This window comes from Physella acuta, unplaced genomic scaffold (genome assembly GCF_028476545.2).
Source record: "Physella acuta isolate Inbredline_101_S28 unplaced genomic scaffold, ASM2847654v3 ptg000123l, whole genome shotgun sequence".
In the NCBI taxonomy this organism is placed as follows: domain Eukaryota; kingdom Metazoa; phylum Mollusca; class Gastropoda; family Physidae; genus Physella; species Physella acuta.
In genome coordinates this window covers 138,860-160,519 of record NW_026731642.1, presented here as the reverse complement: position 1 = coordinate 160,519, position 21,660 = coordinate 138,860, and the positions used below count along the sequence as shown (strand labels likewise).

Below are 21,660 nucleotides of genomic sequence, written 5' to 3'. Positions count from 1 at the left end.
GGAGTTTGGTCTCCTAGATTGGTTGCTGACACCAGCTATCGGGCCTCATTTGCGCGAGGGTTCAAACTCGAGATTTTTCCGGCTCGATCACACCAACCCAATTAGGCCTACATTAATAAATGTCTATTGCCTTTACTAAATCTGTCTTTCAAAACCGTGGAATAAAAGTTACAATTCAATTTCTAATACAAATTTATTAAATTTTAACGTGTGTCACATTTTCTGAAATTCCGCCTTCTCTCCCACTCTTCATAAATAGTCTCAAATTTCCGAACCCCCTAAGGACTGTAACGGGGCAGTGTGGCGTCGTTTATGGATGACCCCTAATGCCCCCTGATAATTCAACCTAATATATACGGTTTTTTTTTCTCTTAAAATTATCGCCACAAAGGATTGTTTTTATTATTTGAGGAATTGTTTATTTTTCTACAGGTACGTAATCAGGATCGGGCGTAACTAGACCTTGGGATAACGGTGAGCTTTTTTTGTAACGTTTTACTTTTATTAGCAAATTTTAATCTGCTTAAGAAGTGATTATAAAGATCATTTTGCTCCTTTGGATGTTTTAATAGTTTAAAATAGAAAAAAACACGTGTTTGTGCTTAGATCAAGTTTGTAGGGGCCTAATTAATCGATTTTATTTTATAGGCCCAATACATTCATTAGGTCTAGGCCTACAAATAGAAAGCGAAAGCTACCAAGATCTATAATTAAACCAATCAAATATCTGGCTTTACTGGCTGTCTATTTCCGGTGACGTAATTAAATATCTTTACGAAGGTAGTGAATTTGTATATCATAAATACTATTTCCTCTTATTGAATAAAAGTAAATGAGTAGATATTATCGGAGGGATAACTTTATCTCTAAAAGATTTAATTATTTTTACAGCTTAGTAAAGTTCTTTGTAACTTTTTGCATCTTGTTTCTGTAACTAAACCATTGCGCATGTCAGAGACGGCCATTTTGCACCGAAAAGAATTTTCACAAGTTATTTCAGTCGTAAACATTGGGATTTGGAGGACACACATTTTAATTTATTTTAACTATGTTAATTATAAAGAACAGAGTAATTATATTTGATTGTATTAGTGTGCATTAAATATCATTTGCGTGTACGTGAAGCAGTAACAATAATTAATCAGGCTACATTCTGTCCGTTTTCTAAGTCACCCACTTGCCACACTAAAAATTTGGTCTGATGCGAGGTCTAGTCTAGATTTACATATAAGAATCTCTAGAGCTAGCTTAATCAAGGAAAATCCTCCATTTTTGTACGTTGAAATGAGGGAAAATATAGATCTAGGCGAAGATTTATGTATGTTTCTAATGCCATGCTATTTAAATCAATTTAGTTAGGCCTAAGTCTTAAGATAGGTAATCTATCGTTTTGGGTACGTAAAATCGCCCGCGGCTATTAATGTACGAAAATGTTACCTCATTGTCAATGCTTAAATAGAGGTATATTGTGATATGTTTGTGTCAAATATTATAGATAAATGGATAATAAACCTAAATCAATGGCTAAATATATCAAATAGGCCAGAAATTAACTTTAAACAGCAGTGTCTGCGAACAAGATTTACTATATAAACAGCAGACGTGTAAAATAGAGTGACTTCCCCCTGAATCTTATAAAAATAAAACTTAAACAAGATGGCTGCTATAGTAGTGCTTGCTATAGTAAATGAGCATGGTTGCATCTGTTGGAAACATCGCTAGTCTTCATTTATTAATGAAAAGTTTTAATTCAATTGTTTAAAAACAGATACATAAATGAAACAAGGAAACATTTTTGTATTTTAAAAAACAAATCCTCCTCAAAATGTGAAATAATTATTAAAATTTAAGGAGTCACCTGTTTTTCACATTACAAGTCGCTGGCGATTTTACGTACCTAAAACGATAGATTACCTTAAGATATGTTGGGTTGTAGTTGTAGCTACTAGAGGAGTTTACACTTTTCGGACACACACCAAAAATTACGTAGGACCGAACACTTCGTCGGTTTTTGGCTCATAGAAACTTTAATTAGCATGTCTCACGCGAAACCACGGCGCCTGCACGTAAACTGTTCATTTATGAACACTTCCGTGTCAAGTACTTCCGTTTCCTTTCTCAAGAATCATTTTTAGAAATTTTTTAACGTTGCATGGTACGCACATTTCTATTTTTACACCAGCCGGATGAAGTGACCTAGGGTTGGACTTAGGGGCAAAACTTGAACCAATCAATGCTTAGCTAAAAGGTTACACTATAAATAGCTTCTATATATGTATGGAACATCGTAAATGTCAAGGTTAATGGGTTTTTTCGTGCTTGAACAATAAAAAAGGGGTGTTCGCTAACTTATTTGGCCTTACATGGGACCGGACAGCAACACAAAAATATTATTAAATAAGAATTTAGAGCATAAAAGGGGCTGGTTATTGAAGGGAAAGGGTCAAAATAAGGTCAAGAAGGCAGTGGAATGCGAAAGAGGAGGGGGAATCATGTGACCTGGCTGGCTTAGCAGCGTACTGCGCGAGCCGCAATGGCTGAATGGGATGAACTTTGGGAGTGTGGGAAAAAGGTTTTATACTATTAAAATTACCTCACAAACAATCAATAACACAATATAAATGCATATAATATATGTTTTTATTCATTAAATTGACTTTAAATTATTCTAAATGAACAAAAAGTGCTATGTCCGATGACGGGTAAAGGTGTCCGAACACATGTAAAACTGTATTACATGTGTTCGAACACACGTTAAGACCCCCCAGTCACTATAACAAGAATAGCTTAAGTTCTATGCGTATGAATACAAAATGACACACACATTATTAAAGTAGAATGGTTGCGGATAGATATGATACTTTTTTTTGTTTTCTATGTTAAGCGGTTACTGAATGAGACCGCATGGAATTTTTACGTTGCGTTTTTTCGCTATGTGTGTCCGAAAAGTGTAAGCTCCTCTAGCTAGCATTAAAAAAGAACAAAAATGAAAATTTGGGGGAATTTTTATACCAGTGTCACTGAGTGTGTCTGGTAATATAAATTATAGGCCCTAATCTTCTTTAAAAAAGGGGTGTTACGTTACTGGTAGTTAACTAAATACACACATGGCTGGCTAATGTCAACGCTAACTCTGTCCCTATCCCCAATCCTAGTCCTACCATACGCCTAACCCTAATTTCTAACGATAAAATTGGTCGAGATTACAATACTACTAACAACCCACCACTCCTATTTTATGGAAGAGTCTATTATCGGACATGGGTATCTCAAATCATCCGTAAATTTTATAAAATATGTTTGCAAATTTTTTTTGAATTCTAGTGATTAGACCTAGATCTAGATCTAGGCATTTTGGTAAAAATTATCAAAATTCTTTTTTAGAAAAAAGTATCAACAATTTATTAATATAGCTAGTCTCATAACGCGAGTTGAATTACCTCCCCTGACCCGCTTTTTTATGACCACTTTTTAGTTCGTTTTTTTCAACCGCATCTCTGCACTGTTGCTAAAAATAGCATTTGTGCAATACCATACGGGTAACTCTGTTTGGTGTCTGCTACGCGTGATAGATCGTTGAATGGCTGACAAGCTGATATAAAAATTATTGCGACCGGATGCGATTTTCATGGAAGTTGAGCTAGATTTAGCAAAAGACAGCTATATTTGTGTAAAATATTATTATTTATGCTTTTACTTACACAGAAATTTTGATACCTGCAGTTCAGTAGTCCATTTATCTTTTAAAATGTATCTTTAGAATTTCTGTACCTTTTGGCAATCGGTCAGGAGCATTTGCGCACTAAAGCCACCCCCGTACGGCAGATCCGATTTTTTTCCCAGTGAACTCGTACTGACCTCCCACATAGCTAAGATAGTACATTGATACTGATGGGAAAGCCTCTAAATCTATATTCCTACTAGAGATCTAGAAATAAATCTAGATCGTGGAGTTTTTATAATGACTTTTAAATTGAATGTCTTCAGTTTTAAGATATTTTTTTTTCAAAACATAGCAACTTTTAGTACTATATTTATTTCAAACCCTTTTGGTAGTTTTTTCCGTCACACATCGTTACAAAAAGATTTTTCCAAAATCTTATCTGATATCTGTCAATATAAAGTATTTTAATCAATTCATATTGCAATATATTTAAAACAGTTTTCTAAACCGGGAACTAATGTCTTAAATTAGTTTTTAACATTGCTTTTTTATAATGCAAAAGTGTGGCGTCGCACCATCTGAACCCCCTCCTCCCCCTCATCACACACCGTCACAAAATTCGAGTGTGACGTCATTTATAGACGACCCCAGAAATAAAAGAAAGGAACTATATAACTCTGTACAGCTCATCAGGGAATACTAAAAATATTCTTAACATTAATCAATTTTAATTATGAGACTTAAGATATATTAATGCAGTAGAAATAAAAATTTTTTTTACTTAAATTGCACTATTTAGCTGAATTTCTTATTAAATTACCTCTCCTGGCATAATTATTAATTAGTTTTATTCAACATAACTTATAAAAGTATAACAATTTTTTCTAGGAATCTAAGCAAAAATATTATTTGACATTGATCCGTTATATGTTTTAGCAATGTGCATGTATTTAACATTTTGTTGATGTATGGAAAAAACCGTTGCCAACCATAACATTTTTTTAGTCATTACATAAATAGACTTTACTACATTATTTGTTATAAGACAATGCGATGCAGGTAATGCACTGCATGTGGTGTTTCTAAATTCTATAGCGATGACAGGTCGGAAGTGCGAAATGACACTGGCGTCTTATATTAACAAATATTCAGGCCTAGACCTATTTATATTCCAGTATGATCTAGGCCAGTGATCTGTTCCAGATTAAAGTACTCAATAAACTTAGGTCATAAGCCATTACATTTTTTTTTAAGTTAAGCTTCCTGCTTTCAGTAGGTATTGAGTAATGTTGATAAATTCAGTAATTTATTTCTCAGTCTGATGTGGGAAAATAGTTTATTAAACAAGTTTTTCATGCCAGAGCTAGTAGCAAGTTAATAGGACACTAAGGATTAAAAATTTAATTTTCTTTAATTTGGCATCATCCTATTAGCTTTTCAGAAAGTCTTGAAAAATAGTTAAAAAACGTGCTGTTTTTTTTAAATTATGTGTGAAAGACTCGATGAATCCAAGAAATTTTTTTAAATCAATGAATTTTTAAATTAAACCTACCCCCCTGCAAATCTAATAGAAATAATTAAAACACTAATTTATATGCCCAAACTAATTAAGGGACTGGAATAGTTAATTTTAAAAAATCTAGGTAACTCATGTGACCAGTCAAACCAATAATTTATTTAGGCCATGCCTGCTAGTCCATTGTTAAGGCATATCATTGTAATATATAAATATATCTAAAAAAATGCCAAGACCCAAACGCCTATTTCACTCAGTACAAAGTAAAAAAAATTAAAAAGACTTATGAATGTAAACAATAGTTTTCAAGCTAATAATCAAATACATTTTTTATACCTGTATTACTTTGTGCCTGTTTTTCTCTAAAAGTGCTTTACTAACTTTTAAAAATTCTTTGTATACTTGTATGTTATATAATATTTTGCAAGTCTAGCTGTTTTTCATAGCAGTTAGGAACTTCCCTCTCGAGACAACCAGTATGAAAATAGGTTTAGTCATGTTTTGGTCAGCGGTCATTTCCGCTTATCCATCCAGATGACAGTTAACTGTTAGTGTATCTTTGCTTAGAACTTTTTCAGTATGGAATTTCAAGTCCTCTTTATGTTAAAAATAGCCTAAAATCTTTTAGGGAACAGTTTTGCATTTAAGAAAAAACCTTTGGCCCACACTGAAAAAAAATTGATGTTGTATTAAGAATAACCTACAATTTGACCACACCAGCCCACATGGTTGAATGGTAGAGCGTATACTGCTAATCTGAAAGTCTCGAGTTCAAATCAGGGTTTAAGACCTTAGAATATCCCTTGGTCTACTCAGCTCTGATATGCACCTGACACTTAGGGAAGGTAAAGGCGTCTAGGCATAGTGCTGACCACTTTACATATGCTGAGGTCATACTAAGAGGTGAACTATACTTCACTTGCCCATTGACCGTCAGGTTCAAAAGGGAACTTCACTTATTTACTTATAAAGAATATAATGAGTAATATGCAATTATATTTTTTATATTAATCATATGTAATTCTATGAAATGATTCCAAAAATTTGATCTAACATACAGAATTCAAGATACTGATGTCAATTGGTCGAATGAGGATCCAACAGTGCCAGGCCTTTCCCAAAACTGGCAATTGGCCGTGTACACTAGCCTGAGTGAGAGTGGCGAGCGTCATGCCGTCACTCCCCAAACCTGGAAATCTTAAAGACCCAGAAGTTGCTGGACTTTTCTCAAATGATGATCCAGAGAAAATATTTGGGGACCTGCGAGAGATCGGCCATGGAAGCTTCGGCGCTGTCTATTTTGTAAGTCATAGTTTAACTAATCTTTCACGCACACATACAATTTTGTTGTTGTTTTGTTTTACATTACAGACTTAAGTTTACATTTTATCAAATGTTTAAATACAGCAGTCATAGTTTAACTAATCTTTCACACTCACATAAAATTTAATTTTAGTTTTTTTTACATTACAGACTTGAAGTTTAGATTTTATCAAATGTTTAAATACAGATAAATTATAAATATTCTGTTACTCATTGACTAGCTGTTTCTGCATATTTATTTAGCTAGTTTTGTCTATATTTTAAACTTGAGCCTAACCATAGTTTTATGGTTAATATTGCATCTCTATAAATATGTGGATAAAGCTAATCAATAAGACCTGATATTTATATGGAATAATATAAATAATTGTCATCGGCATTCTTTGTTTGTTAAATTTAGCTATTTAAATTAATTTTTCAGGCACGAAACAACATTACGAAGGAGGTGGTGGCAATCAAAAAGATGTCTTATAATGGAAAAGGCTCTAATGATGTAAGATTTAATATATTTTGCTATAAAACAATTGAATCCTTGTTTTTATGCTAATACCTTTTGGTTATATGTATTTTCCTATAATAACATAGTTTGATGATTAATTTGAATTATTATATCTTCCAGAAATGGCAAGACATTATTAAAGAAGTCAAATTCCTACGACAGTTAAAACATAGGAACACTATTGAATACAAAGGATGTTTTATCAAAGAGCATACAGCATGGGTAAACAATTTATTTTTTGTAAACTGAATTTAAAAAAATTTCTACTTCACAATTCATTAATTTAAGTTAGAATAAGTAAAAACTCAAGATAGGTTTTTGTCAAGTTGGAATATAAATGGTTATTGTATGACTAAAGAGTGAATAAGTGTGAGACTTCACTAAATAAATAAGTTGTTTTTGATTTGCTTATTTAACATTTAATTATTTTGGGTATAATAATTATATTTTCACTTTTTCATTTTCAGCTTGTAATGGAGTATTGCTTAGGTTCAGCATCCGACATAATCGAAGGTAAATTTGTTTTTATGCTTTTAAAAGTGTGACTAAAAACTGTATTGCAATTAACATAATAAAATTAAAAAAAAAATGATCCTCTTAAAAACAGTTCACAAAAAGCCCCTAAAAGAGGTGGAGATTTCTGCCATTTGTCAAGATGGCCTTGAGGGACTGTCATACCTCCACAGTCAAGGCAAAATACACAGAGATGTCAAGGCAGGAAATATTTTGCTAACAGAAAATGGAACTGTAAAATTAGGTATGTTATGTGTGAATTCATGCTGTAAGAATGCTTTCTCCATTAAATTTATGTGCATTGATGTGTTTACAACATTGAAAAATGAAATCTGTGTATAATTTAAATTAGTTTGTAATTGATTTTCAAAAAAATTGCAGCTGATTTTGGGTCAGCATCATTGATATGTCCAGCAAATTCCTTTGTTGGCACTCCTTATTGGATGGCACCAGAAGTGATTCTAGCAATGGATGAGGGCCAGTATGATGGCAAAGCAGATGTGTGGTCACTGGGTATCACTTGTATAGAAATGGGTTAGTTTCACTTTATTTTTCTAAGATATGGTTGGATTTTTAGTCATAAATTTAAAAAAAAAACCTGACAATTTAAAAAATCAACTTTCCTACCTCTAAGCATTATTGGACAAACAACATTGAAATCATTTTATCAACTACTTCTGTTTGAAAACAATTTAAAGTCATGTCCATGCATTTTTAGAAATACATGTGTTAATTTAATTTTATGCCAAATTTCTTCCTACCAGCTGAACGCAAGCCACCCCTTTTTAACATGAATGCCATGAGTGCTTTGTACCATATTGCTCAGAATGACTCTCCAAGCTTGGCAGGTGGGGAATGGTCAGATGAGTTTCACAACTTTGTTGATGCTTGTTTGCAGAAGTTACCTAAAGACAGACCATCCGCTACAGAGCTGCTAAATGTAAGCTTTCTATTTTTCATCAATACATTTGAACAGAAATGACTTAATAGTTTTATTGTAGCATGTAAGAAATGACTTAATAGTTTTATTGTAGCATGTTTTAATAAATGTTTATTAATTCTTAAAACAGCACCCTTTTGTTCGCAAAACACGGCGTTCTGATGTTATATTAGAATTAATTCAGAGGACAAAAGTAGCTGTGAAACAGCTGGATAACCTGCAGTATAGAAGGTTGAATAAACTCATCATGAACGGTGGCAACGAAGAGAGTTTGCTGGAGGGAACTGTTGTTACTAATGTGGAAGATCTTGTTCCACCAGATGATAATTCATCTCAGGTTGGTCCATTATACTTGATCTAATTTAATGTATTTCATCTTGACCTATTGGTCTAATCTCCTGTTTCTAATTTTTATCTACTTTAATTTCTCTAATAGGTAGAAGATGGCAAAATATTTGTAACTCCATTTATAAGGCACGTCAAATTTTAAAATAAATGCTTGTCTTATTTAGGATGGTGATAACTTGGATAGCAAATCAGACAGTTTACCAAGTCAACACAGCAACACTGCCAGCAGTCAGAGTAGTGTAGCAAGTCTTTCCCAAGCTAGCCAGAACGAGGAGCCCATTTCATTTGCTAGAGAGCGACATGTAAGAAAGCTGTTTTCTATAATTCTGTTTATTAGATCTAAAACATTGATTCCTACATTTATTCTAATATATCATGACCCCTCACTTTAGAGGAAAGATTGCTGTTAAAAATAAAAAGCAGTTTGTCACATTATTTTGCATTGTTGATCACAATCAAAGCTTAAGACACTGTTGTTAATGTTGCATCGTTATATTTATTATGACATTTAAGATCAAGTAAAATTTTGTTTTTTAAATTTGAGATAAATCAGATATATCTCTTTGTAAAGTTTTTTTTTCTCATATTAATAGTGTACTATTTTTAGTTTTGAAACAATTTTGCTTGGTCTTAAATCAAATTACTGATTACATTAACAAGCTTTACCTTTACCCACCCTTCATTTATTATTTGCACCTATTGAAAGCATTTTTTGAACAAAAGAATCAAATTGAGTATAAATGAACAATTTCTAATAATATAATCCACTTTCAAGAGCCACACGGAACCATACATAGATGCTAACATAATTACATGCCATAGTCACTGTCACCTTTGTAATATATAATGGTATCTATATATATAATTCTCTTCTGGGAGCCGTTAGAAAACAAGCTGCAAGCGCCTCCTTGCAGTCCCCTCTCTTTCTATCACTATCACTACCACCCCCACCCCACCCCCACATTGTCTGGTGAGCTGTGGTCACGCTGTTTACATTTTACAATCATATCATAGAGACGGGTTTGGTGACGGCTATTAGGGGCAGATAATTTAGTTTGAAACGATTTTAAACTTAGAGGAGGTAACTAAGAGGAGGCTGCTTTCACGTGGGGGGGGAGGGGGGTTTAGTGTTTTTAAGCAAATATTTTCAGTGGCAGCATTGGTACTGTCGAATTCACAAATTATAAATTACTGAACAGTAAAAAAAAAACAACTAAATAGCGGCGTATGATACGCAGCGGGTCGGCTCGTTTTATATAGTTTGCTAAGTCTGTAATATCACTTATTAGAAAGTAAACTACACATGTCTACACAGTTCTTATTTATACTTTTGTAAGTTCTAATCTGTAACAACACTAATAAGCAAGTAAGCTACACATTTCTACACATAGGAAGAGCATTGTTGCAGATAATATTTATACTTGTGTAAATTCTATTTTAGTGCCTATAAATAATTTCAATATGTGCCAAATAAGAATTCTCCATTGTTTAAAGTGGTGAGGCATTTCCAAATGGAACAAGTGAAAATTGCAAACTTTTATTCCTTCTGTCTTACTATTATATTAATGTATTGGGTCAAAGTATAACTTGTATATATCCATGCTCATCTTGTATATCTATTGGTTTTCTCCCAGTCACCTGTCACAGTACAATTGCATTTACAGGTAACTGCATGGCCTGATCTTGTGCATTGTTGTTGTGAATTAAAGGAAATATTTCAAACAATTTTTTTTACAGATAGTTTAATTTATTATTTTTTACTGTTTCATTCATGAATAAGAATTTCAGTTTTTTTTTAGAAATATCAACAGTTTTAGCAACATGCTGTTATTTTCTTACTTAAAAATGTATATCCAAACAATGTACATCAAATCTCCTCCCACCCAACTAAAAAAAAAACAACTTACAGCAATACAAGTCTTTTTGTATCGGTGTTTTTGCTTAGTTATTTCCTTGCATTACATTTTCTCTCTATTCTTTAATATACTAATTACATATGTTGTCTATTGGGATTTTAAGACGGGAAGACAGACTTTTTCAGTGGGTTGTAATGTTGGGTAAATAATTTCTGCAATCAGAATTAATTATAAAGATTAAATTAAAACAATAGAAGAGTAAATTCTAAGAATATCAGAATGCAGCACAAATTTTTCCAGTAGTAAACTTTTTTTTTACTATATAAATTTTGAAATAAGATTATAAAATTAACTTTTCTTGAATACAAATTTATAAATAAATAAAAAAAAATGTTTTAAATTATAAACATCTGATAAATTAGAAAAAAACTTAAATTCCATTTTGTGTATATTATCTTTAAAATAATGCCAATTGTTGAATAATGTAGGGCAGTGGTGGTGGTTTTGAGTGGCCATCCTTCACACATCGCAGTGCCTCATACAGCCCTTACCTGGCATCTAAGGTACCCCACCTTGAATGATCTTGAATGCCAAGATTTATTGAATGTTTTTACCCACATTGTTTTTTTTAAAAAAAACATTTTCTTGTGCATTGCATTTTGAATGGGTCTGACAGAGAAATTTTGTTAGATGCCACTTTTAGATGTCCTTACAAAACTGTTAAAAATTGGCTTACTTATAATTTGATAAATCTTTTTTTAAAATGGTTTTAATTTGACCTGGATTTTAAAATGTTATTTTGCATTTACAAAAGTTAATTCTTCTTTGTCAGATCCATGACACTGTGACTGAAGTCTTTTTTTTCTCAAATAAATTAGCCTAAACTTTTTATCTTGTATTTCATAATTTGAGATTAGATAATTTTGGACTGAAAGTAATTTAAGATTCTATTCTGCACAAACATAAAGTAGATAAAGTAGTTCTATACATTTTTTTTAACAAGTGTTGCAATACAGTTCTCAAGAAATCAGCTTTATTATTAGCTGAATATTGGGGTGCATGGCATGACTACTTTCTCTACCCCTCAATTGAATTCTGCATTTAAATGGTCACAAGCATGACTGATCTATTGCGTTTTTTAAAAACAAACTTTTTCTGCACTTTGTTTCTTAATCTAGCAATCGAGGATTCGTTGGGTTGTTATTTGCACATGCTGTTTTAAACAGTGATTTCATGCAGCACTTTGTGTCTGTTGTCTGTTTAAATCATCATTTGGATTAGAGGGTTCTACTATTTGACTGTTGTTAAACTTGCACCCAGTTGCCAGTGCATCACCAATTGTGGATGAATCTTACATATTGTTTTTATTTTAATTGTTTGCAATACATCATTTTTCAGCATCAGTAGAATTAGAATATATATATAATAATTATTTTAAACCTTTTTAATGTGAGAATGAGTTTTTTTGGGCTGATAAATGACCCAGACAAGCCAACATGAATCTCTAAAACTTCACACTTCTCATCCAATACTTAAATAACAAACTTTTTCATAATGGAATGCTTAGTTGTTGTATGTATTATCATATTAATGCTTGGTTTCATTTTTTCAACTAGGGTGAGATGATTTAAGTTCATTTTAGTTTCTCCTCACTGCATTGTGATAGTTATTGAAATTAAAAGTTGTGCTATATTAATAAATAGTACTCTTAAGTTATAAATGTTTATTATGGATTGTAAAATGATTGCCTTTGGTTTAAAAATTAGAATATTTTTTTCCTAATTTATAATTATTACATGTGTTTAGTAATTTTCATGGGGAGAAAAATGAATACATGTTGTCATAAAATGTAAGCGCTTTCTCTAACTATTGTTGTGCATAATAATGTATCAATTGCTTGATCCTTTTCAGCTTTGAGCTTGTAAAAACAGTGTAGTATATCTATTTTTGTCACATTTCTAAATTCCACTGTAGGCTAATGCTGTCTGAATGTCATGTTTAAGAATTTTGTTTCAATATTTGCAGGCATCAGGTGGAAGTCCCCGTGGCTTTGACCCTTCAATGGCCAATAATTTTGCCACAATTCGTACAACATCCATTGTGCAGAAACAGATAAAAGAGCATGAGAGAACCAATGACTATAGAAACTTTACAGTATACAAAAGACTCCGCAAAACACATCAAAAAGAGTTGCAAACTGTAAGTGACCACAAATTCAATACTAATAATCAATAGTTACTATTTTATTTTATATACATTGGTATGGATATAGCTGATGTAATTTTTTTTTTTTTCCTATTTCCCTATATTGTAGTACATGCCATACATTTTTTGTTTAATTTTTTTTACATTTGTTTATAAACATTTCAGATGGAGTCCAGATTTAAGGCAGAGATGGAGGAACATAAGCAAAAACTAGACAGAGAATATGATAACTTGAGACAGAGGTTTTTCCGTGAGTTGGAGAAACTAAAAGCTCAGCACATTAGTGAACTTGATAAGCAGGTACATTTTTATTTGGTCTTGTCAGATTTTTAATCCAGTACATTTATAAGCTAAATTAAAGTTTGAATGCTGCATCCAAAAAAGAATAGACAAAATATGGCACTGGATAGAAAATATTGATTAAAACTAGTTATCAAGCTATATTAAAAATGTTGGTAATTCAGGTGATCTTTCACTATTGAATCTTAATAAGAAAAATAGTCTAAAAAGTGTGTCAAATAAAATAATTTGCTTTGTAGATATTTAAATGCATGATCATAAGTAAGGGTCAAGCTTGACTTAACCCAGGGGTCCAGGTTTAGTATTGGTCATGCAGTAAAAGTAAGACTTGGTTGATCCAGGTCCTACTCTGCTTTAAGCCCGTAGCAGAAAAGATCAACTGTTGTCCAGTTTAAATGTCAGGGATGTAGCAACAAGCTGATATAGTGATGACAAACTTAAAGGTTAGGTTAGGTTAGCCTGTCGCCCCTCCTGGGTGGATACAGGCTGCTGACAAGAGCTTTCCTGGAATCTCTAATCAGGGATTGTCTCTTGGTGTCTTTTTCCAGGACACGTCTCTGATAAAGTTAAAACGTTTTTTTTTATTCTTATTGCCACATTGCTTGTTTAACAGAGCAAAAACACCCAAGCTCAAGAAAGAAAGTTCCTTCGTGATGTTCACCAAAATCATGACACAGAGAGAAGGAGCTTAGCAGAACAAATGAAGAAAAATTATAAATCTGACAAAGAGAAAATGAAGAAGGTAGTTTCTCTACAATATTGCAATTGCAAAATGAATAGTATGAAAATAAAAAGCTTCTTAAATACTTATTTTAAAATTTTTTTTTAAAATTTTTTTGCAGGGACTGGAGACAAGTACCCCTAAGAAGGAAAGAGATGACGCAATGAAGAACTTCAAGGAGACTCTGACCCGCAAAAAGAGAGATGCTGAGTTTAGGTTAGAAAAACACCAGAAGGACACTTTAGAATTTAACCTGAGGGCTTTCAAACGCAGAAAACTGTTGCAGTATCACAAGTTGGAGCAAAAACTGGCACAGGAGGTCAGTTACATTTGACTTGCATCTAACATTGTTTTATTGTGATGAATCCTATTGTAGAATAACAAACACAATGACTTTTTAAAATCAGTTTTGTACTGCAAATAACAAAACCTCATTTCTGTATGCTAAAATTGTTTTTTTTTTTTATGTTAAACATTTTAAAAATATTACTCCCAAATTTTAAAACTAAAAGTTTTCAATAATTTAAGTAACAATTTGTGACCCCCAGGAGATAGATCTAGGTCAGAGGCATAGTACTCCCAAATTTTAAAACTAAAAGTTTTCAATAATATAAGTAACAATGCTGCAACAATTTGTGACCCCCAGGAGATAGGTCAGAGGCATAGTACTCCCAAATTTTAAAACAAAAAGTTTTCAATAATTTAAGTAACAATGCTGCAACAATTTGTGACCCCCAGGAGATGGGTCAGAGGCATAGTACTCCCAAATTTTAAAACAAAAAGTTTTCAATAATTTAAGTAACAATGCTGCAACAATTTGTGACCCCCAGGAGATAGGTCAGAGGCATAGTACTCCCAAATTTTAAAACTAAAAGTTTTCAATAATTTAAGTAACAATGCTGCAACAATTTGTGACCCCCAGGAGATAGGTCAGAGGCATAGTACTCCCAAATTTTAAAACTAAAAGTTTTCAATAATTTAAGTAACAATGCTGCAACAATTTGTGACCCCCAGGAGATAGGTCAGAGGCATAGTACTCCCAAATTTTAAAACTAAAAGTTTTCAATAATTTAAGTAACAATGCTGCAACAATTTGTGACCCCCAGGAGATAGGTCAGAGGCATAGTACTCCCAAATTTTAAAACTAAAAGTTTTCAATAATTTAAGTAACAATGCTGCAACAATTTGTGACCCCCAGGAGATAGGTCAGAGGCATAGTACTCCCAAATTTTAAAACTAAAAGTTTTTCAATAATTTAAGTAACAATGCTGCAACAATTTGTGACCCCCAGGAGATAGGTCAGAGGCATAGTACTCCCAAATTTTAAAACTAAAAGTTTTTCAATAATTTAAGTAACAATGCTGCAACAATTTGTGACCCCCAGGAGATAGGTCAGAGGCATAGTACTCCCAAATTTTAAAACTAAAAGTTTTCAATAATTTAAGTAACAATGCTGCAACAATTTGTGACCCCCAGGAGATGGGTCAGAGGCATAGTACTCCCAAATTTTAAAACTAAAAGTTTTCAATAATTTAAGTAACAATGCTGCAACAATTTGTGACCCCCAGGAGATAGGTCAGAGGCATAGTACTCCCAAATTTTAAAACTAAAAGTTTTCAATAATTTAAGTAACAATGCTGCAACAATTTGTGACCTCCAGGAGATAGGTCAGAGGCATAGTACTCCCAAATTTTAAAACTAAAAGTTTTCAATAATTTAAGTAACAATGCTGCAACAATTTGTGACCCCCAGGAGATAGGTCAGAGGCATAGTACTCCCAAATTTTAAAACTAAAAGTTTTCAATAATTTAAGTAACAATGCTGCAACAATTTGTGACCCCCAGGAGATGGGTCAGAGGCATAGTACTCCCAAATTTTAAAACTAAAAGTTTTCAATAATTTAAGTAACAATGCTGCAACATTTGTGACCCCCAGGAGATAGGTCAGAGGCATAGTACTCCCAAATTTTAAAACTAAAAGTTTTCAATAATTTAAGTAACAATGCTGCAACAATTTGTGACCCCCAGGAGATGGGTCAGAGGCATAGTACTCCCAAATTTTAAAACTAAAAGTTTTCAATAATTTAAGTAACAATGCTGCAACAATTTGTGACCCCCAGGAGATAGGTCAGAGGCATAGTACTCCCAAATTTTAAAACTAAAAGTTTTCAATAATTTAAGTAACAATGCTGCAACAATTTGTGACCCCCAGGAGATAGGTCAGAGGCATAGTACTCCCAAATTTTAAAACTAAAAGTTTTTCAATAATTTAAGTAACAATGCTGCAACAATTTGTGACCCCCAGGAGATAGGTCAGAGGCGAGCTCAGCTAGAGTACGAGCACAGCATGCTGGTCAGGCACCACGAGTCCACGCAAGACTTGGAATACAAGCACCTGGCAGCATTGCAAAAGATGAAAGACGAGCAGCTGAGGAAGCAGCATGAGACAGAGAGGGATAACCAGAAAGATTACAATTTATGTGCTGAGGCAGATCTGAGGAAAAAACATGCCTTGGAGGTGAAACAGCAACCCAGGAGTTTAAGGGTAGGTAGCTTCACTTCAGATGGTGAATGGTAGAACCATGTTTATAGTCAGTCATAGCTGTAATATGTTGGATGGGATACATTGTTAGCACCATTGTAATTGTAAAGTAGCTTCACTTCAAATGGTGAATGGTAGAACCATGTTTATAGTCAGTCATAGCTGTAATATGTTGGATGGGATACATTGTTAACACCATTGTAATTGTAAACATTGTTTTGTTTGCCTTCCTGGTTGGTACCTTGCCGATGTCACTAAGTCAGTCTGACCTGTAGCAAGGAAAGGTCAAGGTGGTTGAGGATAGTGCTGGCCACAGAATCACATCAAAAGTCAGGGTCTTAGATATATGGGTACCCATATATCAGCCCTGAAGATTAACACTGTTGAGTGTGCAGATTAATTAAAAGTCTTTTCAGTCACAAACAATTGTTCAGACATAATTATTTAATGTTATGATTGCTTTGATTAAAGTATGCCATCTTTGTTAAATAGGCTAAAGAGATCCAAATTCGGAAGCAATTTAACGAGGCTGTCAAGACTCAGCAACGACAGTATAAAGCCCTGAAGGATCATATACTTCAAAACACTCCTAAAGCTGAACAGAAAACTGTTGTAAAAAAACTCAAAGAAGAGCAAATGAGAAAACTAGCTGCTCTTGGAGATCAGTATGAGGCTAGTATTGCTGAAATGCTGCAACAACAGAATGTAAGTTTTGTTTTACAATTGATCTGTTTTATAATATTTGAACTCTTGTGTAAGCCTGAAGTGCTATTTCTCTTTCTGGTGGTTCACAATTATGGATCAATTAGGAGGATTTACCTACATTTGTATATGAATGACTTAAGGCTTCTACACCAATTGTGTAGTAAAAACTCATTGATGTGATTTCAGGGCTGCCTACTTATACAATTTTGCCTGTAATTTTACGATTGTGACACCAAGGTTACGATTATGCTTTAACTGTTATGTTTGCTTTCTGTTAAATTAAAAATCGTCAACGGCATACATTTTTTGTTCAAGTTGCAATCTATGATTCCTGGTCTAGAGCTTAACATTCATCTGGCTACAATTACAACCTTTGTCCAGTACTTCTTATTTAGATGTTTACACATGTCTTCCGCAACAATGCCTACCTCTGTTCCCTGTTTTCCAAGACAATACCTATTGCCCTGTTTCCCTTTTGTTAAGCCAGGCTTGAGTCATTAGATCTATGGTGTGAACTTTCTCTGACCCTGCAAATGTTGATTACGCATGGTTTTCCATTCAATCTAAATCTACTTTTTTTTAAACCAAAGTTCCAGTCATAAAATTAGAAAACAATGCAAGCATAGTTATCTATTAGAGGCAACAAAGAATTTTTTAAATTTTGTAGATTACCATGAGCTATCTGGATTCAAATTAAAAATTTTCTATTTAAAAAAAAAATCATAGCTGATTATTATCATTATACATATACATTTTGTGGTGTACAAAATTAAACTTATCTGGTATAAAAAAAAACTGATGTGAAAAGTATAATTCTTTAAAAATTTATGGACAGAAGTAGGATATTATGGCAAATCAGGGCTTCTGTCTCGGGCTGATGTAGCTCGTTAGCTGGGGACAGCCACTAATCTAGGAGAGACAACTCCAAAATCAAACAACTACTGCCTTGTAGTTTGTTCTTGCTTGGCAAAGGCTGTGGAAGCAAATCCAAAAAGAAAAGCAGGCTGAAATCGGAGTCAATGGCCTCAACGGCGCATAACCAGTTGACATGTATACTGGTGTTGGAGTTGATGCCTTCCAACACTAAAATTAAGAACTAAGTAGAAGACATAGTGCTTCTTTTATAGAAAAACATTTTTTGGGGCAGGTACTGCTATAAATTCTCCAGTTTCAGAATCATCAAATGCTGTACTTGTTTCATATCCTATAGGTACGATTAGATGAAACACAAATGGCTGATGCTATTGAGCTCAGGAACCGTTTGCATCAGGAGCTAGAATTGCTTATTGCTTACCAAAGTAAGATAAAGATGCACACAGAAGAGCAGCACAAGAGAGAGAGGAAGGTATTGGAGGAGCGTGTATCACTGCGGAGAGCCTTGCTTGAACAAAAGGTTAGAATACAGATTGCTTTTTATAGTAAAAACTTCATACTATAAGTACCTACACACCATCTTACTAATGCTGTAACCGTCTCACTGGTTTTAATATGACATAATGCTCGTATACTGGTGTTACATCAGCACACTTATTTTATACCAGTATACCAGTTCACGACGGACTGGTCTAGTGGTAGAGAGCTGGACTGCTAACCCGTAAGTCTCGAGTTCGAATCCGGGTTCTAGTCAGAACGTCCCTGAGTCCACCCAGCTCGGATGGGTACCTAACTCATGTTAGGGAAAGTAAAGGCGGCTGGGCATAGTGCTGACCACACTATCTCTTCATATGCTGAGGTCACAGAAACAAGTGAACTCTACTTCACTTGCCCTATAGACCGTCAGGTTTGAAAAGGGGATTTCTTTTTTATACCAGCACACTGGTGCTTTACCACCATTTAGGAAGAGTGCTGACAATTTCTGTCCTTGATATTTTGAACTCTTGTAAGAACTCTTTCCAGTCTCAAGTAATGGATTCTATTTTCAGATGGATGAGGAGCGTTTACATTTTGACAGAGACGAACAGGACAAAAGAGTTATGCTACAAGAAAAACACCGTGAAGAATTGAATAACTTTGACATTGAAACAACCCGCATGGGTCTGAACAATGTAGAGGTGGCTCATGCATCAGAGGAGCAGGTGGACGATGACATCAGCATTCGAGGCAGCATGCTCAGTTTAAGTGGAAGCGCTTCCAGCAACTCCTTCACTTCACACACACCTTTATAACGATGGCTGTTTCCCTTACAAAACTTTTGCCACCCCCCCAACTCCTTTCACTGTCAGGTTTGTAGTAGACGCATGCTGGTGGTGGCACTGTCACCACACATCATGGCTGTACTACCATTCATTCGACGCATATAAACATCATAGTAGCTTCCCTTTATCTACTCAATGCAGCCACACTAATGTTATGTTTTTTTGAACATCAGCTTTTTGTTTTTGACAATTCATTCTTGCAGTTGTTTTCCTTCACCTTGTACGCATCACTTGTTATTTCTCATCAGATCATGCATTTGAAAAAAAAATACTAATGAGTTACCACCCTTTTCTCCAACCCACCTCTTCCTCCCTCTTCCCCCCGTCCAGTAACCCGTTTTATGAAAACCAGGTGTGGCGCAGCTTCTTGTTCCTCTGTACAGGTATTGTTGAATTGTTAGGTACACAACACTTAAGCTACGTCTGAGGTTTTTTGTTTACTTTAGTTGTCCAGCAAGGCCCACGGTTAGGTGGGGCTTCCATGCTGTTGTTTTAATCTCCAGGAGTTGAGTTTTAACAGATGACCACCTCTCTCTGATATTTCATAGTTTTAGAGAAACCTGCAACCATTCCCATGATGCTTTGCTACCCACTTGGTGTAACCAGCTACTTAGCTTATCATGCTCTGTGTAAGGATGCAGAATGTGCTGCCGTGCCAAAACATGCACTGTGTATATACAATCTTTCTATTCCCTTGTTTTGTGTGTAGCAAAGCACACAGCTGTTCTATTCTCTTGAACTGGGTAGACAGAAGCTTATCAAAACAAAGTTCTGCAACCTGTGGCCATTTTAAAACTTTGTTTCTGCAGGGTTATAAAAACAGTTGCTGTTTGATGTTACAATATTTTCTTACAAAACAGGTCATTTAAAAAAAAAATCTGCCTTCTTCTTTTCTTTTTATAATCCATTGTATAAATTCTTTTTATCTTGGAAGGAAGTTGGCAGGATATGTTTTACCTACAGCAAGTGTTTTAAACCCCTCTACAGCTAGTGTCACTGTTGAAAAAAGTTCACCTGAATTCAAAACAGCATCTGTTTCTATAAATATTTTGTTCCAACCTAGTTTTGTTTTAATAGTAAAGGTAGACCTTTTGTCCAGCTCATCAACATTCATGACAAAAGAAAAAAAAATCTTGATCAGTCTTAATCCATGCTATTGGATGGTTTACAGCATTACAGAGCTATTCACCTATTCAACATATTTGTATTCTCTCTTACCCTGTTTGATTTTTTTTATCCTAATTTGTAATGATTAAATTTCCATTGTTTAGGAGTAAAATAATTTTTTTTTTTATGTTGATTGTACTAAGTCAGCAAATTTCTAACAAAAATGTAACCTCGTATGTTAAAAGCAACACTTACTCCAGACATTACATAGGAAGGTGATTAATTTTTTTTTTTCTGTACATATTTTATATATTGTATAATACTCTAATCATATTCTCATTGTGTTTTTGTGAGACCCACTGAATGGGAGAAAATAAAGGAGCATTCTTGTCTCTAGTTGATGTATGCCAATCTTCATTGTATCTGTAGTCGTGGCCAAATATGAAATATGTACTGTAAGGGGAGTTAACTCTAAGATTGTTTTAACAAAGGGAAAAGTTTACCATTTTTATTGACATTTTTTAAAGTTGATTTTTAGTCGGAAGTTTAATTCTGGTTCAACAGTTGATATCTGTCCTTCCCCCTCCCCACTCCCCTTTAGACTAACTACCCTTGATTCCATGGAACATGGATGTTGCACTACCATTTTAACCTTTGTTCCAGGAACTTGAACCCTAGCTAATGTTCTATTTTACCAGCCTTTTACTGAATGTTTTAATACTTATTTTAGAATGAGGGAATTTTTTTATTCAAAAGCTGATGAAATAACTAAGTTTTCTGAAGTCTTTAGAGTATCGCTTGACATTTTATTTTATCTCACTAAGGCAATGGTTGATTTTTTAACATTATTTTCTTAAGATTAATAACTGCCCGGTACTATACTTTGTTTAGTTCACAGTTTAAGAAAAACTCGTTTTAAAAAAAATAAATCCGTCATTAAAATAGAATGGGACATGCATGGCCGCATGTTAAAATATCACTGTGAGCATAATGAAGATCCAAGCCTATCTGATAGAGAAGTGAAAGATTGCTGTAAATAAAGTGTTGATATGAGTGAATGGGTCATGACGTGAGGTTGGTCAGATGTACAGCACACGCAAGATTTTTGGCCATTTGACATGGCACCAAGTCTTCTATTGGGAATGCAATATTATTTCTACAGTTAATATGTATTTTCATTCTTGTATAAGGTATGACACAAATAAATAAAAATATTATTTTAAAGCT

The 21,660-nt window shown here is 33.8% G+C and overlaps 1 protein-coding gene across 4 annotated transcripts; it reads left to right on the top strand.

Annotated features, from left to right (window-relative positions):
- Positions 1–731: 731 nt before the first annotated feature.
- On the top strand, positions 732–21,660 carry LOC131934914 (serine/threonine-protein kinase TAO1). Of its 4 annotated transcripts, none has more exons than XM_059291176.1 (20): positions 732–780; positions 6,241–6,482; positions 6,925–6,996; positions 7,123–7,224; positions 7,470–7,515; positions 7,610–7,759; positions 7,897–8,049; positions 8,280–8,455; positions 8,586–8,792; positions 8,968–9,105; positions 10,438–10,467; positions 11,148–11,222; positions 12,685–12,858; positions 13,030–13,164; positions 13,778–13,906; positions 14,007–14,204; positions 16,190–16,429; positions 16,919–17,131; positions 18,342–18,524; positions 19,054–21,660. In XM_059291176.1, the coding sequence occupies exons 2-20, from the start codon at positions 6,351–6,353 to the stop codon at positions 19,294–19,296; spliced, it is 2,796 nt and encodes a 931-aa protein (XP_059147159.1). In that variant the 5' UTR covers positions 732–780; positions 6,241–6,350; the 3' UTR covers positions 19,297–21,660. The 4 variants fall into 4 exon arrangements, with proteins under 4 accessions (XP_059147159.1, XP_059147158.1, XP_059147160.1 ...); XM_059291175.1 differs by lacking the exon at positions 732–780 and adding an exon at positions 948–1,069; XM_059291177.1 differs by lacking the exons at positions 732–780; positions 10,438–10,467 and adding an exon at positions 948–1,069.

Coding starts and splice junctions, on each gene's coding strand:
- LOC131934914 (XM_059291176.1), top strand. CDS start 6,351: ATGCCGTCACTCCCCAAACCTGGAAATCTTAAAGACCCAGAAGTTGCT. Junction 7,225..7,469: donor TCAAAGAGCATACAGCATGG/GTAAACAATTTA, acceptor TTTCATTTTCAG/CTTGTAATGGAGTATTGCTT. Junction 8,050..8,279: donor TATCACTTGTATAGAAATGG/GTTAGTTTCACT, acceptor TCTTCCTACCAG/CTGAACGCAAGCCACCCCTT.